Source organism: Arvicanthis niloticus, chromosome 16 (genome assembly GCF_011762505.2).
Source record: "Arvicanthis niloticus isolate mArvNil1 chromosome 16, mArvNil1.pat.X, whole genome shotgun sequence".
NCBI lineage: Eukaryota > Metazoa > Chordata > Mammalia > Rodentia > Muridae > Arvicanthis > Arvicanthis niloticus.
In genome coordinates, this window is record NC_047673.1 from 7,164,041 (window position 1) to 7,181,303 (window position 17,263).

The window sequence follows — 17,263 nt, forward strand, 5'->3', positions numbered from 1 at the left end:
GTGCACCCGGACAGACCCCTGTCTGGGCGACTTTTTTTCCTTTTTCTCTTTCTTTTTTTCTTTTCTTTTCGTTTCTTTTCCTTTCTTTTCTTCTCCTTTCTTTTCTTTCTTTTCCTTCTTCTCTTTTTTTAACATGGAGAGCTTTGTGTTCACACACTAATCCTTAGACACTGTCTTTCGTTAGGTTGCTGCCCTTGGTAGAGGGAGCACTGGAGGGGGTGGGGTTGAGGAGCGCATCCTAGAAGTTGGGGGAGGGAAACCTGCCCTCGCTGCTCCGGGGGAGGCCTGGCGCGGCGCCCACGTCCAAGGTGTCCCCTCGGCGAGACAACAAAGCTCCAGCCGTGAGCAGAGCCGACAAAACCCACTGCGAGGACGCGGTGGGGGCGGAGGGGGCACGCCGCTCAGATCCCGCGCAATGACCGCGGTAACTCAGGAGTGCGGGCGGGGGCGTCCCCCCTGCAAGAGGTAGGGAAAGCCCGAAAGCCGCTCCAGGTGAAAGTCGCCGCCCGTGGAATGCCACAAGTGACTGATGTCAGGGATGGGGAGGGGGGTGCGATCGCCTCTGGGGGAGGGGGAAGGATCCCTATGGTCCCAGGGCCCCGAACCTCTGCGGTCGGGCCAGCGGGAGGGGCGGTGGGCGCCGGCGAATGGGGAGCGGCGGGGACCCGGCTGGGGAGCGGTTAGAGGAGGGCGAGCGGCGGCTCCACCTCCCCGCTCGGCTCGGCGTCCCAGCTGCTCGCGAGGCAACGGCTCCCTTCTATTCACTGCCGAGCAGGAACAAAAACGCGGCTATTTATTAGAATACTTGTTTGGTATTGTTCAGTGCCACACAAAAGGCGCTTCATTATGTGGCGGGATCCCCCTTTTCCAGAGAGAAACAATAACCTGAAATTGTCTTGCGAGTCTTTTCTATCAATAATAAATTTCATTTTCTTGTCTCTCTCGCCTGCAGTGTGTGCGTCTGCGAGTGTGTGTGTGTGTGCCGAGCGAGGAGCAAGGAGCTTGTGCGAGCGAGTGTGCGAGCGGGGGTGCGCGTGTGAGTGTGCGTGCGCGTGGCGCGGGCGCCGTCGCCGCTTAGAAGCCTGGCCGGGCCGGGGTCCGCTGGCTTCAGCGCGTGCGCTCGGCCTGCGGGGAGCCCAGGTCCCACGCGGCTGGCAACCAGACAGGGCTGCGAAGGTGCAGGCCGGCCAAGCGCTGCGGACCCGGCGTGGCTGCAGGAAGAACTAACTGTAAGTGTGTATCAAACTCGCGCCGGGGTTTCACCGGCCGAGCAGGGATCAGTGGCGGGAGAGGCGCGAGGATGGGTGCGGGTCTCTGTCGGTACTTTGCCGGGAGGATGTGCAGGGTGCTCGCAACCTTCTGGCCTCTATGGAGAGCGGCCCGGTAAGGGGGTGACCTTCACGAGCGGTCTCGCGGGTCCATTGGTCATTTTCTTATCTGTAAGTTCACTCCTCCCCGGGTCCTCAGCCTTTTGGATTGGCCACCGCCCAACGGGCCAACGCCATGTCTAGGTGGGCCGCCCTTAAAGAGGGAGATGAAGGGAGGTCGAGCCTGTGGCTATGGGGGGCAAGATTTAGTGAGTGGCGGTACCCCTTCAGGTCACCTGCCTCCGCCCCGCCCCCCCCCCCCACTACCGAGGCCAGGCTGCGGGCTCTTCGCCACCACTCGAGGCGTCGTCGTCAAGAACTAAACCCACGGGTTGAAATTACCTTCCAAAATTAACATGTTGAAGCGTGTGCCACTTAGTGAGAGGTGTTTTGGGCAAAGAATCAATTTAACTTTGACTGACCGACAGACTTGACTGTATTAATTCTGCTACCAAAAAAAATCAATCAGCCGGGAGCCCTCGACACGCAGCGTGCCTTTTGGACCGGGTGCCTGCCCAGCAGCCGCACTGGCGCGATGGAGGTCGCGCGCCGGCGAGAAGAGGACTCCCGGAGTCGGATCCTGAGTACTGCACGCCTGAAGGCCCGCCCTAGGTAGTGGTGACCCTGGCATAGAGGCCCAGCCTAGGTGGTGGCGTTCTCCCTCGTCAAGCGCACCATTCGGGTTTTTTGGTTAAACTTGTTGTGCACACTCAGAAGTCTCTAGGTCACCGTTGACCACCCTCATCTGCCGCCTCTTTTACCTGGTTCGAGTAGCAGGCAGACGGAAGTAGTCAGCGACTTTCAGAGGTGAAATGGATTTTCGGCGTGGCCAGGAGTCAATGAGGAAAGTGGACAGACACCACAGCAGCATCGACCTAGGCAGGGACCAGACAGGCCGCTTCCACTGGCAGGGAACAGGTGTTTGGAGGCGATAGAGGCCTCCAGTCAATTAACCCATTAAAAGCCCGCTTTCTGCCATTGATTTACTGCAGTGCGAAGGGCCGGGCTTTCAGGATGCGCCTTTGTGAAAATCTAAGGTTGGAAGGGAGCTGCATTCATCGCACCCTAGTAGGTTCAGAGAACCCCAGGAGCACTGCCTCCTCAGTGTCTTAGACTGAGGCTTTTCCCTCTGGCTGGAGCTGGAGAGAAGAGTCCGGCTTGGCACACAGTCTTATCTCAGGCAGCTTGGCGGGTAGATGTCGCTGCTAGGAAACACCCTCACTGGTCACAAACATCCTCGGTGGCCACAGGCCCAGTAGAGCTGAGCCTGACTGTGAGAGACCGACTGACTGTGGTCAAGTTCAGGATTCTCAGGAAAGAGGAAAGAGAGTTGTCCCTCTCCTGGACTCTGCCAGGTTTCCTCACCTAGGAGTTTTAGGGCAGAGCAAGGCAGCCCGTGTGGCACCACCTGAACAAGGACTCCCCCAGGAGATGTTTGGGTGCTCAGTGAAGTTAAACAGAAAGCCACCAAGTGGCTTCCTATTGGGCCCTACAAAAGCGATTGAGCCTCGGAGGTAAAGACTGAGGAAGACGCTGGAAAGGGGGACTGGGGTGGAGGGAAGTTGTCTCTCCGGAGAAACCCTCAGGTGGTCTGCGAGGGTTTCCTGCCTCACCCACTCCTCCCAGCAGGGAGCCCAACCCTGCAGTTGGTCTAGATACTCCAGTGGCTGACCTGAATCCCAGGGGAGGCGGGATGAGCTGTGTCCAGTCTGCCTTCCAGAAAAAGACACACCTGGGCATTCTGAGTTTTACCCACAATTTTAGATATCTGGAAGACCAAACAGATGGGGTTCCGACACCCCTCTCCTGCTGCCTGCTAGGTTTCTTTGTCCTTCTGAAATCCAGAGTCAGTGTCTGACCCAGAAGTAGCCTGACTCTGAGGGAGAGATGAGGCATTTCTGGAGAACAGTAAGGAGTGCTGACCGGAGCCCTTAGCCTATTTTATAGAAAAAAAAAAAAAAAAACCTCTTTTTACCTTCACTCCTGAGTTAGTACTCAAAGGCTACCGGAAACCTTACATGCCATATTTATCTATCTATCCATCCATCTTTATCTCCATCCCTATCTCTGTCTCCACGTGTGTGTCTCTCTGTGTGTCCCTCTACTCTTCTCTCCTTTCTGCTCCTCTCCTCTCCTCTCTTCTCCTCTCCTCTCCGCCCCCTTTCTCTGGACCTCCTTCCCAAAATGTCCTGAAGGGCACCTGAGCCCTGGAAGGTGGTTGTGATCCTTCTCATCCCTCCTGCCCGTACTGTGCTGCTCCCAAAGGCTCCTGTGCACAAGCAGTCGCCAACAGGCCTCTCTCCCCAGGGAAATCTGATTGCTGCTGCTGGACCAGCTGCTTTGTATCTTTGCAAGGGGAAGATGAATGGCATTCAGATGGGGCCAAGGGGTCCTCCATTAGCCCCTCATAGAGCAGTAAAGCCCTTCCCACAGCCTGGAGATATTCGCAGACCTACTTTTCCCGTTAGCTACTTTCTGAAGTAAAGCAAGGCACATGACTGAAAGGGCTTGAAATTGTGTCAGAGTGATGTTTTAATCTCATTGAAAAGTGTATTAAAGGACAAGATGTGATTTGTGTGCGCTGCTCCGATGAAAGGCAAGATTGGAGTGGATGGGTTTTCACTGGCGTGAACCTCCTGCCATGTTTATATTGCAGCCTGTGTAGCTAATCTAATTTGCAATAACTGGGATGGCCTGTAAGGGGGGGGGGGGGGAGAGAGAAAGCATCTCTAGTTTCACTCTATTCCTCTTCATATAGAAATTCCTCATGACTTGTCTCCTCTCGTGAGCGATGCCTTTTCTATTTGGGGACTAAATGAACGAGAATGTGAGAGAGGGCGGTGCATACTCCAAATGTGGCTTCTTGCACACATCCCTGGTCAGGACACTCTTGGGCCTGAAGGGTCATGGTACAGAACTGAAACATTGTTTCAGGCAGAATGGAAAGGTTACCATTGCCACCTCTGGTATGTTCCAGCCCACCTTGCCCTCCAGGCTTGTTTGCTTAGCCCAGAGAGTCTTGCTGTTAAAGGTTTCTTTGGGAATGTCCCTTAATCAGACTTTCCATTCTCCCATGTTTACCCTCTGCAAAACTGATTTGAGCATTTGTGCAGCTCAACTGTTCAGAAAAGTTTGATCTTGTGCACAGGCTTTCTTTGGTCTTAGGGGAAAGCCCAGCCCTCCCCCCTCCCCTGGGAGGAGAGCTCTGAATCCGTATCATCACATCTAACTTAACCAGCATTCTTTATCAGGAAGACACAACATGCGTTGGAAAATTACAACTTTTGCACAATGTAAAAAAGGTGTATTCAAACTGTTAATTACGGGGGGTTGAGTAAATGAAACTTTCACGGTGACCCATTTAATTTTGCAGTAATTGCTGACAAAATAAGACACGGATGAATCACAATACAGTATATTTATCTTGAAGGAGAATATTGTGCTGATGTAGTTAAACCAAAGACTAAGAGAAAAATTTAAGAACGGTGGCAGAAAATTTTAAAGTACATAAAAACCTCACCCTGAAAACATCTGGGTTAAAACTGCAGTAAGCGCAGCTTCCCTGCGTGGCTTTTCTGAAAAGCGCAACCAAATTACAGAGAGGACTGTGTCTCTTCTCAAAGCCCGGAGGCTCACCATGAGCCCTCCTCTCCGGCAGGGTCAGATTCTGACTCCCGGCCTTGAGAACAAATTTTGAGTGTATTAGTAATCTAGAGGCAAAAGAAGATAGGAAGGAAATTTCCAGCCCAAGCAGAATGCTGCATCTGTCAGGTGCCGGGTAGAGCCATCCGATGGCAAGCTGACCCTCTAACGGCGTCTCTAGCCCAGGCCCTACTTGGCAGAGAGAATGGAAAGCGAAAGGAGGGGTCGGTCACTCGTGCCCCTGGCACAATTCGCTTCGCAGGCAAGTGCAAACGGATTTTCGCTTCCCCTTCTTTTGCAGGAAGGGAAGCGGGCCCACACCCTCTAATTGTTAACCTTCCCCTTTCACCCAAGGCCAAGCAATGGCTCAGCCAAGGACTGGGGGAAGGGGGGGGGGGGACAAGACATTGGGCACAAGCCTGGGCACCCACTAGAGCTGCCCTTTTTCGATCAGCATGGACACCAGAGTGCGAACAATCTCGGGTGCCACCAGCGCCCGGCGCGCCCATGGTACTCGCGGAGGGTAGAGCTACTCTCTGCCGAGTGTGAGTACCAGGGGCGCTGTGGACGCCCAGGCGGCACTCGGGATGGGTGGGAGCCCAGGCAGCGCTCGCCTTTTCAAGGGCATAGCGGCTGCTGAAGGCTCAGCCCTCCTGCAGGCATGAGTTGGGGCCGAGTACATAGATTCGGAATCTGGTGCCCAGGTATACCGCAAAGCAGGCCTGCTGAAATTCTTGTCAGAAAATTTCTCGCGGCAGAAGCGGGCGCTCTCGGTTCCAACCCCGCGAGGCCTGGCACCCGGCGGCGGCCCAGCCTCGCTGGCATCTCAGTCGCCTCTTTCCCGAGTACCCGCAGCTCCGGGGTAGAGAGGGCTCGATGCCCCCTTGGGTTCCAGGCTTTCCTCCTCTCTTTCATTCATAAACCTGGTGGCTACAGACGCAGCTTGAATATTGACGTCTCTCCCCCGACTGCTCCGCCGTTAACCCAATTACAGAATTCATCAAGAACTGTGTTGAATTATCTCTTTCCATACAGTATCAGCATTAGCCTAATTAAAAGCTATAATGTCTGATATAATGATTAAATCGTTAGCTCTGCTGTAGGGAAGCAATATTTTGTTTTCCCTTCAATTAGAAGCTGATTGAGGTTTTCAGAGCAGGTCAGCTGTGAAATTTGAATTATATGTGTGAGTACTGCTCACAGGGTGAGCCCCTACTCCCAGAAGCTCCCAGAGATTCTCCGAATGCTTCCACCCAGAGAGTCGGGAGGCAGGCACGCACACATAGTGCAGCTCCGGATTGTGTGTGCCCTTGGCCACGAGGATGGCTGGAACCGGTGCCTGACAGCCTAGCCGAGAGGACTTTATTTTCCCACGGGCGCTGTTACAAGCGGCGCTCTAAACTCAAAGGAGAGTTTTTGCTTTCAAGCTGAGAGCGGCTTAGGAGAGATGAGTTCTGCGGGATGCTGGTAAAGACACTGATCGCCCAAACTTCCTTTTTTGCAAGTGATTCTCTTCCTTCCCGTCCACCCCCGGTATTCCTCCTTTATCCGTTTTTTTTATTTTTTCCCTCTTTAAATAAACCAGAAACAACAAACTAACCACACAGCTTTGAATTTGGCTCCTTTTGGTGTTTGGGAAGACCCCCTCCTCAAGTTAGCCCAGGCTGGGCCCCAGGAGATCGGCTGAGAAGACTTGGAGACTACCCAGGACAAAAGATGCCCCTTAGAGACTGGGGTCAGAGGCGCACGCTGAAAAGTAAACAGCGAACTGCGAGCCGCCTACCCTCCAGTGAGGCTGTGGTGGCAGTAATTGGGCGAGGGGCGCCTCCGACACACAGGTGACAGCCCGGGTGACTCCGCGAGGACAGAGAGGGTGGTGGCGGCCAGCAGACGGCGATCGCGGCCCGCGCCTCAGCAGGGTCCGTACTGACAGGCCTAGGGACTTCGGGCCCAGTGCGCATCCCTCCACTCCCTGCAGCAGGTCCCAGGACAGGGATGCGCTCAGATGCGCTCTGCTTCTCTCTGCTTCCATTCCGCCCTGAATCTGCACCTCCCGTTGGCCAAGGGGACCTCAGGGACCTCTTTCGAAGTACTTTATCTCTCCTGAGTTTTCTTTGCCGCTTCCTCCTCCTGCTGCCAAACTCTTTCTCCTTTCACGGTCCCACCATAAACTGCTCCGGTTCTCTTAAGATCTTTCTTCAACTATTCCCTCAGCCCTTTGAATGTACATCAGAGCCTGGAAATCTTTGCCCTGGGGGAGCTCCCAGGAGGCACCTCCATGTGTCCTCTGTCCTCCAAGTGCCCCACCAGCCTTTAGAGACTCTTCTGAGCATGGCCAGGAGATTGTCATCAGGGCAGATAATCTGAACCCCATATGAAATAATTTCTAGTCTTGCATGGTCCTTAAGAACCTCAATGTACCCAACTTGTTCGGAGCCTGAGAGACTAATACTGAGCTAAAACCCCACGTATGGATGTATCGGAGCCAGCCTTCAAAAAGAGGGACAAGGGCTTCTGTCCACAGGGACCTTCTCTGTCTCATGAGCACAAAGGTGTTTGTAAAGGAGTGAAAGTATTGGTTATTCTATGTCAGGGGTTCCAGCTGAAAGTATTTAAAACCCAGGACTTGGTTTATTTGAAAGTCAAGACTTTTGTGCAAGAGCTTAGACACATAATTTCATATATACAGGCCTTCATAATTTATCTACGAGCATTTACATATACAAGCACTCATGCCTGCACACACAATAATTTCCTCTAGCAATGAGCTGACTTGAATTTTCTGAGGATTATAACCATAGGCTGAAAAAAAAACTTAGTCACTTTGTAAAGTCGGTCTTTGGCCTTCTGAGCAGTGGCACGGTGAGATTGCTGAGTTGCTGAGAGAACAAAGATTGGTCAGTCAACAGTGAAACTAATCCTTTGCCTTGAGTTCTGAACTTTTTTTTTAAACTTGGATGCAGTACAGTTTTCAAATCCTAAAGAATATAGTTTTTAGGAAAGCATTAGGGTGGAAGGCAGCCCCACCCGTTGCGGGGAAGATGGGAAACAGACAGGAGTGTTTATCAAACTGGTTGTAGACTGTTCTTTTTGTGTGTGTGTGAAGAGGCATCGGGGAAGAGAGCATAGGAGTGAGAAATGGAGGAAGGCTTCCAGAAGTCGTCACTGACAGGACTCACTATACCAGGATGGAAGGCACAAGGAAGTCTGGCTCACCGTGACCACCACTGCTTAGTTGGCACAGACTGCAACCACCAATCTTCTGTCACTTGGCAACAGGTTACACCTGCATCTCTGATTTCATACTTCTGCAGGTGGGCACCCTGGGTTTGCACCGGCTTGGACTTGATTCTGCATAGTAGTTCCCAGAATGACAAGCACCAGCATGGCAGGATACAATGTGACGCCTTTTACCTACTATTTAGATGTTCTGGAAAACAAGAGTAACATCCTATTTGGAAACAATGTTCAGAGCTATGGTAGGAAGGAATGAGGCCATTTCAAAGTCATTATCCAAGTTTCCTAAAGCATAAAGCATTCCTGCAAAGCTCAGTGGAGTGCAGGGTGTTTATAAAATAAATTGCCCCATTGATATGGGAAATAACGTGCCAAGCTTGATTTATACAAAGCGTTTTCAGGGGGTCTTTGACTATTTAGTTTAAAATCTAAATTGAAAAGCACGGGAAAGAAATCTTTCAATTGCTAAGTGGATAATATAGTTTATAATTTGTAAATGTTTCCTTTATTTCAGTCTTGCTGACTCCTCCTAAGACAGTGGATCTCTCTGCACACCCACCGCCTCCTAAGTTACCCAAGGAAAATGGTCCTACGGCATTCTTAAACAATAGTTCTACTCGTTTTTGTTCATTTACAATGTAACTGATATTTGTAGGTAGTTCATGAAACAAATCAAAAGATTTAATAAACTTGATGGCTGAAATAAGAAGGTAGCTGAAAACCAAGTTTATAACCTAGGTGTTTATAAGAATGTGAACCGATGTTTCCTTTCTAGCATAATTCTATATTATTTGATGAGTTTACTAGTAAGTACTGAATGACCTGAAACGAAAGCTCAATCGGCACAGAGATGGATTTGCTGCCGCACTGTGCTGAGATAAAAAAAAATAATAATAATTAAAAAAATAAACCCCTGCAATAATCATAGCAAGGTAGCAACGGGGTCAGGGAATTCACAGCCTCAGATATTTTGTTAATGGGGGGAAAAAAGAACTGTCACATGTTCAATGTCCAACATACTGAAACACCCGTATTCTTGCTATTATCCGGGTTATCTCCGTCATCAGAAGAGCCTCTGGATTACATGTGAGGCGGTCTGCAGGCATCTGACTAGGCTTGCTTTACCCACCAGCAATCTCCTGAGGCACCTACATCTTAGAAGTAGAAACTCAGCCTCTATCCCCCTCCCCTTCCCACCCCGCCCCAGGACATCTGAAGAACTTGTAGACTCTAAGGGTCTTTCTGGAAGAAGGCTTTACATCAACTCTCCATCTCTTGTTTGTTTGTTTGTTTTGGAAATGGTGGTCTCTGACCCTAAGTAGCCTGGGGTGGAGTTGGAAATCTCTTGTACATTCCGGAATCATTCTTGTTCTGAGATTCATGGATTACAGCCGTTTGTATATGCCTTGATCATCCTCAGAACTGGCCTTTCCTTTTCACAACACAGGAAGAAACAACAAACAAACAAACAAACAAACAAAAGGCGGCCCTGTCACCGGACCAGGGAAGCACCACTTTTCAATTCCGTTTCAGCACCCGCACCCCACCCCACCCCCCCAACCCCGAGTTCACACGGTTTTCAAAATCCTTTGGCAAACAGCTTCTAGGAGAATCGCTTCAGAAAAAGCATAGGTTAGGTAGGTATTCTTTTGCTGTTTCAACAAACTTTTTTGACTTTTTTTTTTTCTGTCGGAGTAACTAGATTCCAGATAGATCTTGGTTTTGACCTTCGCAGAAATTCAAGAGGCTAGAAAATAAATTGGGACCTGACTATAACACTCCGCTCCATTAAAAGACACCTCCTCCGTCCCCCAAGAAAGTTCAGAGTAGATCAGGGAGCTAGAAGCTCCCTGTACCACACAAAAAACGCCGCACCTCCTGCCACGGAAATCCGAATTATAGATCCCAAATCTATAAAGGCCTTTGCAGGCTCTGAGAATACACTGAACGCCTGGGGTGGAAGAGGCTGAGCGGCCCCGTTTGGCCTGAAACCCAGCAGAGGTACTTGGGGCCTAAGCTCCCCCTGGGAGGATCTCCCCCGCACCGCTGTTATTCTGCACTCCGGCTGAGCTGAGTGCAAAGTGAGGCCTCTATCTCCAACTTTCCCCCTTCCCAGCGGGCACAGAGTTGGCTGGCTGGGGACAAGGGAGGAGCTGGGTCTCCAATGAGCGCATTTAAACAGGACCCGAGGCTGTATCCCCCCCCTCCCCCCTCCTCCCCCGACAGCGAATCTTTCTTCCTCTTGGTTTTCAACCCAATCGTTAATCATTCGGAGCGCGCGGGCGGGGAGAGGCGAAGGGGGCGAGCTCCGGGTTCGCCGCCGTCGCCGCCGCGCGCGCGCGCGCAGGCAGCAGTGTGGCTGTGACCCCGCCCCCCCGCGCCCCCTTTTTCCCCCTCCTTCCTGCCCTTGCTCCCCCCCTCTCCTCCTCCACCTCCTTGCTTCGCCGCCCGCGCCCAGTGTATCTACTCCCTCCCCACGTCACTCGCCAGCGCGCCATGCAAATCACCGCCGCCGCCGGCTCCCATTGGCCGCGGCGCGCTCATTTAATGGCAGCCCGGGCCCGGCGTATGGCTGCTGGGCCCCCCGCGCCACCGGCCCCGCGTGCGCCTCCGCTCCGAGCGCACGGCCTCGGGCAGGCAGCGGACAGCTTGTCCTGGGCACAGCGGCCCGGCTCTCTGGCTCTCTGCTCGCGTTGGCACTCCCACCGCTGTCCCTAACCCCCTCCCTGGCTGCACCGCGATCGCCCCCTCCGAACCCCCCCTTCGAGTCCCCCTCAGCGCCTGGCTCCCCCCAGGCACCTGGGACCAGCACATGCCCAGCGCACGCGGCGCACCGCCTTGCTAGAAGTTGCGGCCCCAGAGTTGGAAGCCGCCAAGGAAGCCAGCAGAGGAAGGAGACTTGGAGCCGCCAAGAGGAGGCAGCGAACCCCGCGTCGGGCCCAGGGGCACCGCTTCAGACCCAGAAAGTGGAGCCTCAACTTGGCCACGACTGCACCTGTCTGCACAGCTCAGCCTTGAGCGACCGGACTGCGGCAGCGGCGACGGCGACAATCATCCTGGCCATCGGCCTCTTTGGCAAGTGGTTTGTGCACCCGGAGAAACTTTCCACCTGCGAGCTGGACCCGCGCTAAGTGCGTGTGCTTTTGCCTCTTTTTGTTGTTGTTGTTGTTGTGGCCTCCACCCAACCCCCTTCTCTCTGCCAGGCACCCACCCCACCCCACCCCCAGTCTCTCTGGGCTGATCCTCTCTCCACCCACCCACCCCCACCCGGCCGTCTATGCTCCAGGCCCTCTCTTTGCGGTACCGGTGAACCCGCTAGCCGCCCAGATGTACAGCATGATGATGGAGACCGACCTGCACTCGCCCGGCGGCGCCCAGGCACCCACGAACCTCTCGGGCCCGGCCGGGGCGGGCGGGGGCGGCGGCGGGGGCGGGGGCGGCGGCGGCGGCGGTGGGGGCACCAAGGCCAACCAGGATCGGGTCAAGCGGCCCATGAACGCCTTCATGGTGTGGTCCCGCGGACAGCGGCGCAAGATGGCCCAGGAGAACCCCAAGATGCACAACTCGGAGATCAGCAAGCGCCTGGGGGCCGAGTGGAAGGTCATGTCCGAGGCCGAGAAGCGGCCGTTCATCGACGAGGCCAAGAGACTGCGCGCGCTGCACATGAAGGAGCACCCGGATTACAAGTACCGGCCGCGCCGCAAGACCAAGACCCTGCTGAAGAAGGACAAGTACTCGCTGGCCGGCGGGCTGCTGGCGGCCGGCGCAGGTGGCGGCGGCGCGGCCGTGGCCATGGGCGTGGGCGTGGGCGTCGGGGCGGCGGCCGTGGGCCAGCGCCTGGAGAGCCCGGGCGGCGCGGCGGGAGGAGGCTACGCGCATGTCAACGGCTGGGCTAACGGCGCCTACCCCGGCTCGGTGGCCGCGGCGGCCGCGGCCGCGGCCATGATGCAGGAGGCACAGCTGGCCTACGGGCAGCACCCAGGCGCGGGCGGCGCGCACCCGCACGCGCACCCGGCGCACCCGCACCCGCACCATCCGCACGCGCATCCTCACAACCCGCAGCCCATGCACCGCTACGACATGGGCGCGCTGCAGTACAGCCCCATCTCCAACTCTCAGGGCTACATGAGCGCGTCGCCTTCGGGCTACGGCGGCATCCCTTACGGTGCCGCGGCCGCCGCAGCCGCCGCAGCGGGCGGCGCGCACCAGAACTCGGCGGTGGCGGCCGCGGCGGCTGCGGCGGCCGCGTCGTCGGGTGCCCTGGGCGCCCTGGGTTCTCTGGTCAAGTCCGAGCCGAGCGGCAGTCCGCCGGCCCCGGCTCACTCGCGGGCGCCGTGCCCCGGGGACCTGCGCGAGATGATCAGCATGTACCTGCCCGCCGGCGAGGGTGGCGATCCCGCAGCGGCTGCGGCTGCCGCGGCCCAGAGCCGGCTGCACTCGCTGCCACAGCACTACCAGGGCGCGGGCGCGGGCGTCAACGGCACGGTGCCCCTGACTCACATCTAGCGCCGCGGGGACGCCGGGGACACTGTGGCTCAAGGCCGGCGCCCCGGCGACGAAGAGCGTGAGGCCTGCGCCCTCGCCTCCAGAGCCCGACTTTGTACAGACGTCCCCGCGCTCTGGTAAAAAGACCGCTCCGGAGAGCCGAGCGCCAGGTGACATCTGCCCCCATCACCTTTCCTGGGACTCCGAGGCGCTGACACCAGAATGGCCTCTTAGACCGAACTTTGTGTTTTCACGAGACCTTTTGTACAGTATTTATCGTCCGCAGAGGAGGCACACAGCGTTTTCTCGGCTCGGGAGGACAAAAGACAAAAAACCCAGCGAGGCGTTGCCAACTTTTGTATGACTGCCGGCTCTGTAACTTTTTCCGGGGTATACTTCCCGCCGGCTCTTCTGCCTGAGGCCGAGTGACGGACCTCGAACCCTTCTCACTTGTCATAAATCTAGTAAGGCAGATTCAAACATTTCCAAGTTTTTTGTAGTTGTTACCGCTCTTTTGGGTTGGTTGGTTGGTTAATTTATACCGCAATCCCCTCTCAGACGGTGGAGTTATATTCTGGGTTTTGTAAAACTCTGTATCCGAGCATTTCCAATTTTTTTTGTTTTGTTTTGTATTATTTCTTGTAAATGCGTTGTGACATTTTTATTTTAGGCGTTGCGATACGGGGGTGGGGCGAGGAGTTGGATGATGTACATAGCCTGCAAGTCTTTCATCTCAAAACGAAAAAACAAAGAGAGATACCCCCCAAAATGCATCAAATTTGAATCAATACTTTTAAGAGAGAAAAGCCCGTTTCCCTATGAAATCGAAACGTGCTAATTTTATATGCATGTTTTATGAGTTCAAAATACAATCGGCAATCTGTTGGAGGAGAGATTATCATTAGGGCCCAAGCGTAAAGAAGCCTCGCCAAGCAGAGGGCAGCGCTTCCGTGGCTTTATTCAGTGGGGGAAGAGAAATCTAAACTCCATAGATGATTTTGTAGAGTTGAAGTACACAGAAGGGAAGTAATTACACAATGTTTCCTAATGGTTTAGCATCTTAACTGCCACGGTCCCGGCATATGTTTGCGTTTCTTTCCTGTGACTCTGCCCTTCATGAACTGTATGTAGCAGTTTTGAGGCAGCTTGGTCTTGGAAGGAGAAAGGACATTGCTTAGTGGTGGGACAAGGCCAAGGATAGGGACAACAGCCACCGTCAACACAGCGTGCCTTTGATTTCTCTGTAATTGGAAGTGTAAGTGAAATTATCTTTCTATGATTCGAGAAAGCAATTCTGACCCAGACCGCACCGCCACAGAATCTCTCACCCAGGTCTTACCCCAACCCCACCGGCTTCCTCTCTGGGAAACTCCAACATAATTTTACAGATTTTCTTCCACCCACCCACCACCCCCCTTTCCTGTGTGAACCGGGATGCAGGTCGCCAGGAAATACAAACACAAAATGCGGTGTTTATCATTCCTGACCAGATCTTGAGGTTGTTTGATGCTTTAAATATTTTTAATTATATTTTTTCTAGGTGTTTATTGGTATATTGCAGGTCCCCCCACCCCCGCTGGAATTTAAAGTTTCCTGTAAAACTTTGTCTTCAAGTAACCTGACAGCATTAAATATTGCATTTAAAAGTTATACTGTAGCAAATATGTTTTAAAATTAATCACGACATTAGAATGGAATTCTATTTTTGAAGAAAATTTTCTTTAAGTCCAGAAGGGGAATGATATTATTTTCAGCATCCTCCCCCTCATTTTTTCCGATTTCTTTTCTTGGAATGAATATGGACTGCCATTCAAAAGTGGACTTAATCTATGAAGTCAGTAAGACCTGAGCTCAACCTACATAGGAGAATATCTTTCGGTATAAATGCTAGCATTACAAGTGACACGTGTGATTTTTTTTAAAGTCATTTTTATGATTTTGCTTAAACCCCTCATTCCTTAAAGTGATTGCAAGAGATTCAAGAATGACGCCCACTGCTTTCTGATGAGGTAATAAAAGAACAACTTCCCCCCCCCCCCATTTTCCCTTTCTTTGTTTTTCCTTTAGGGTTTTGCTCTGTTGTTTCTAGAGCTGTTTTGCTTGCTTGTGAGCCTAAGGTGGGGGGACACTCTGAGACAGTCTAGAAGTCAAGAAAATTCTACAGAGTGTTTAGGGTCCAACCCACTTCCCCCTTAAAACACAAGGACTTTTGCTAACTGGCCCCAACACCACCACATCTTTCTTTAGTGGGAATCAAAGGTGGCCACACTCACCTCTGTTATTCCTGGGCTTCTGGGGCTCCTGTGTGTGCCTTGGCTATGGGTAACTAAACCAGGGCTGACTGCCCTAGGAGTTGTGGCCCACTTTAAGTGAAGCACCCCACATAAAGTTAGTCATCTTGTTAGTACCAGACAGCTCAGCCCCCCTCCCTCCCCAAGACCTTCAGAGTTTTGTGTTCCCTACTGGAGCTCCACCCAGTGAGCAGGAATTCTTTGTGCCAGGCCTTCAAGCCACCTTCCTTTGGGTTCTACTGAGGTGAAAGACAAGGAGAAATTCTCTAATGACTTAATTTGAAGACAATACAGAAGGAGGGTTAGTCCCCCCCCACTGGGGGGGGGGGAACGACTTCTCTCAAGATAGAGGCCAAATCTGGACAGGCTCTCTCCAGTTTAAATAAGTGGAGAGAATTTTCTCTTAGGCCTTACTTAGAGCCCAACTCAGGGATAAATTCAGTACCTAACGGAGCAATACATTTTTGTTCAATTAGGTTCTTTATGACCATGATGACAGGATAACTTCCTTCCAAAGCACGGGCGGTGTTTCTTTCTATTAGTGCGATTTTATTTAAATGGGGCAGGATCTTTGTGAAGAGTGGATAAAGTTTGCATAACTTGGTGTAGGGTGCCTGGGTGGCTTCTAAACTCACGGGTAAACTGAGCAGGGTGATTTCCCTGATGGTCGCCCCCCTCCCTGCCCCCTTGTCCCCCCCCTCTCCTCTTCCCCTTTCTTTGCTCACTTAAAAAAAAAAAAAAAACTCAGTCACTGGTCCCTTTTTATTGTTGCCACTGAGACTTTGACACCCTCCCTCAAACCCACTAGTAGGCAGATGAAACGAATTAATTTTTTTAAAGGAGTTGCGGGCGCAGCGCGCCTGATCTGCAGATGTGTCGGGATGTGACTGATAGGTCTATTAAAATCATGCGTGTGGGAGAAGAATAACACTCAGATTCACGCATTTCATTTTCCCCCGACAAAGACTGGGCACTGCCGAGTTCTGTCTCCGGAAAATTCCAGTTTATTCGAGAAGCCCTCCCCAGCACTCATGTTCTGGGGACTCAGGAAAGCAAGCTCTGTCCAGCCGGGGTTAAGCACTGCTGGCTCGGGGCCCCTGAGATCTTGTGGTCACGCCCTCTCCCCAACCCAGCTTCCGCAGCGGGTGTCCGGGAGCCCCGCGGTGGAATCTAACCGTAGGTTAGAGTCCTGGGAAAGTTCAGGAGGAGAGCAGACTTGGCCTTGGCTCAGGGACTACTTGGCGGGATTGAGAGAGAGGGCGGATAGGGAAAAGAGGCGCAGCGCGGATCCCCGGGGCGAGAATGCCAGTCTCTCTGTGCGGGGTGGCGGGTGGACTGTCCCAGGCTCCTGCAGCTCAACTCAAGGTTGCCTCCCCAGCTCGAGGATGAGAAGCCTCACTCCTCCCTCTCTTCTCGGTCCTCCTCCTCCCTCCTCCTGCCGGGCTCTTCCTCTCCAGCTGTGCCCCGCAGGACCCGGCTTCAGCCGCCCCCAGAGCCAGCGGGGCAGTGCGGTGGCGGACAGCATCCTTCGTCCCAGGCGTTGGGGCCAGAGCCCATCGGGGAGCGGGCCGTCCTCCCGTGGATCTTTACGCTGCCTCCTGAGTCCCAAGTCTCCCGTTCTTGCTTCTGTGGTTCTGCTGTCCGCTGAGGCCCGCACCTCGCTCTGCTCTCACGTCCCTCTCTACTCTCCTGTCCACCACGTCCTCCCATCTCCTCCCTTCCCCTAGTCCCCGTCTGCAGCCTCTGCTCTTGCTTGGCTTTCCCTCCACACGCTGCCAGGCCCTCCCTTTGTCTTGGTGCTCAGTCCGCTTCCCGCCTCCTAGGCCCCCTCTCCTCCCCACTCGCACGCTCTCCAGGCCCAGCCGCTCCGTCGGAGGCATAGGTTTAGGGCGATCCGTGCCCTCTTCCAGCTCGTCCATCCTTGCGGGGGGTTGCAAGTAAGGGCTTGGCGTTCACCTTAGTCATGTCCACGCTTGCCCGGAGGCCGTTGGGGGAATTAAGAAAAGATCGGTTTGTGTTAAAGACTGCAGGATTACGGCAGAGAAAGTCCTGACCTGGGTCAGCCTCAAGCCAAACCCTTTTACAATCAGTCGGGAAACCAAGCAGGTCCCAGGCGGGACCGCAACAAGTGGGCGCAGAGAGGGGGAGGGGAGGCAGGGTCTCCAGGCAAGCAGAGACAAGGAAAAGACAGAGTGGCCAGCAGCTCCAGGCAGAACTGGGTTCCGGGCAACAGCGGGCACA

At 53.6% G+C, this 17,263-nt stretch overlaps 2 protein-coding genes across 3 annotated transcripts in view; both read left to right on the forward strand.

Annotated features, from left to right (window-relative positions):
- The first annotated feature begins 1,003 nt into the window (after positions 1–1,003).
- The window catches only part of LOC117721690 (uncharacterized), a 49,786-nt gene continuing 33,526 nt past the window's right edge, over positions 1,004–17,263 (forward strand). For both annotated transcript variants that reach the window (XM_076913813.1, XM_076913814.1), the window contains exon 1: positions 1,004–1,229. The gene's annotated coding sequence lies outside the window, so the exon portion shown is untranslated. The remainder of the gene's footprint in view (positions 1,230–17,263) is intronic.
- Positions 11,528–14,381, forward strand: Sox1 (SRY-box transcription factor 1). Its single transcript, XM_034520513.2, has one exon. It carries the CDS (start codon positions 11,574–11,576, stop codon positions 12,750–12,752), a length of 1,179 nt encoding a protein of 392 aa, XP_034376404.1. The 5' UTR covers positions 11,528–11,573; the 3' UTR covers positions 12,753–14,381.

What these genes read in the sequence shown, in the direction of transcription:
- Sox1 (XM_034520513.2), top strand. Translation starts at nt 11,574, where the DNA reads ATGTACAGCATGATGATGGAGACCGACCTGCACTCGCCCGGCGGCGCC.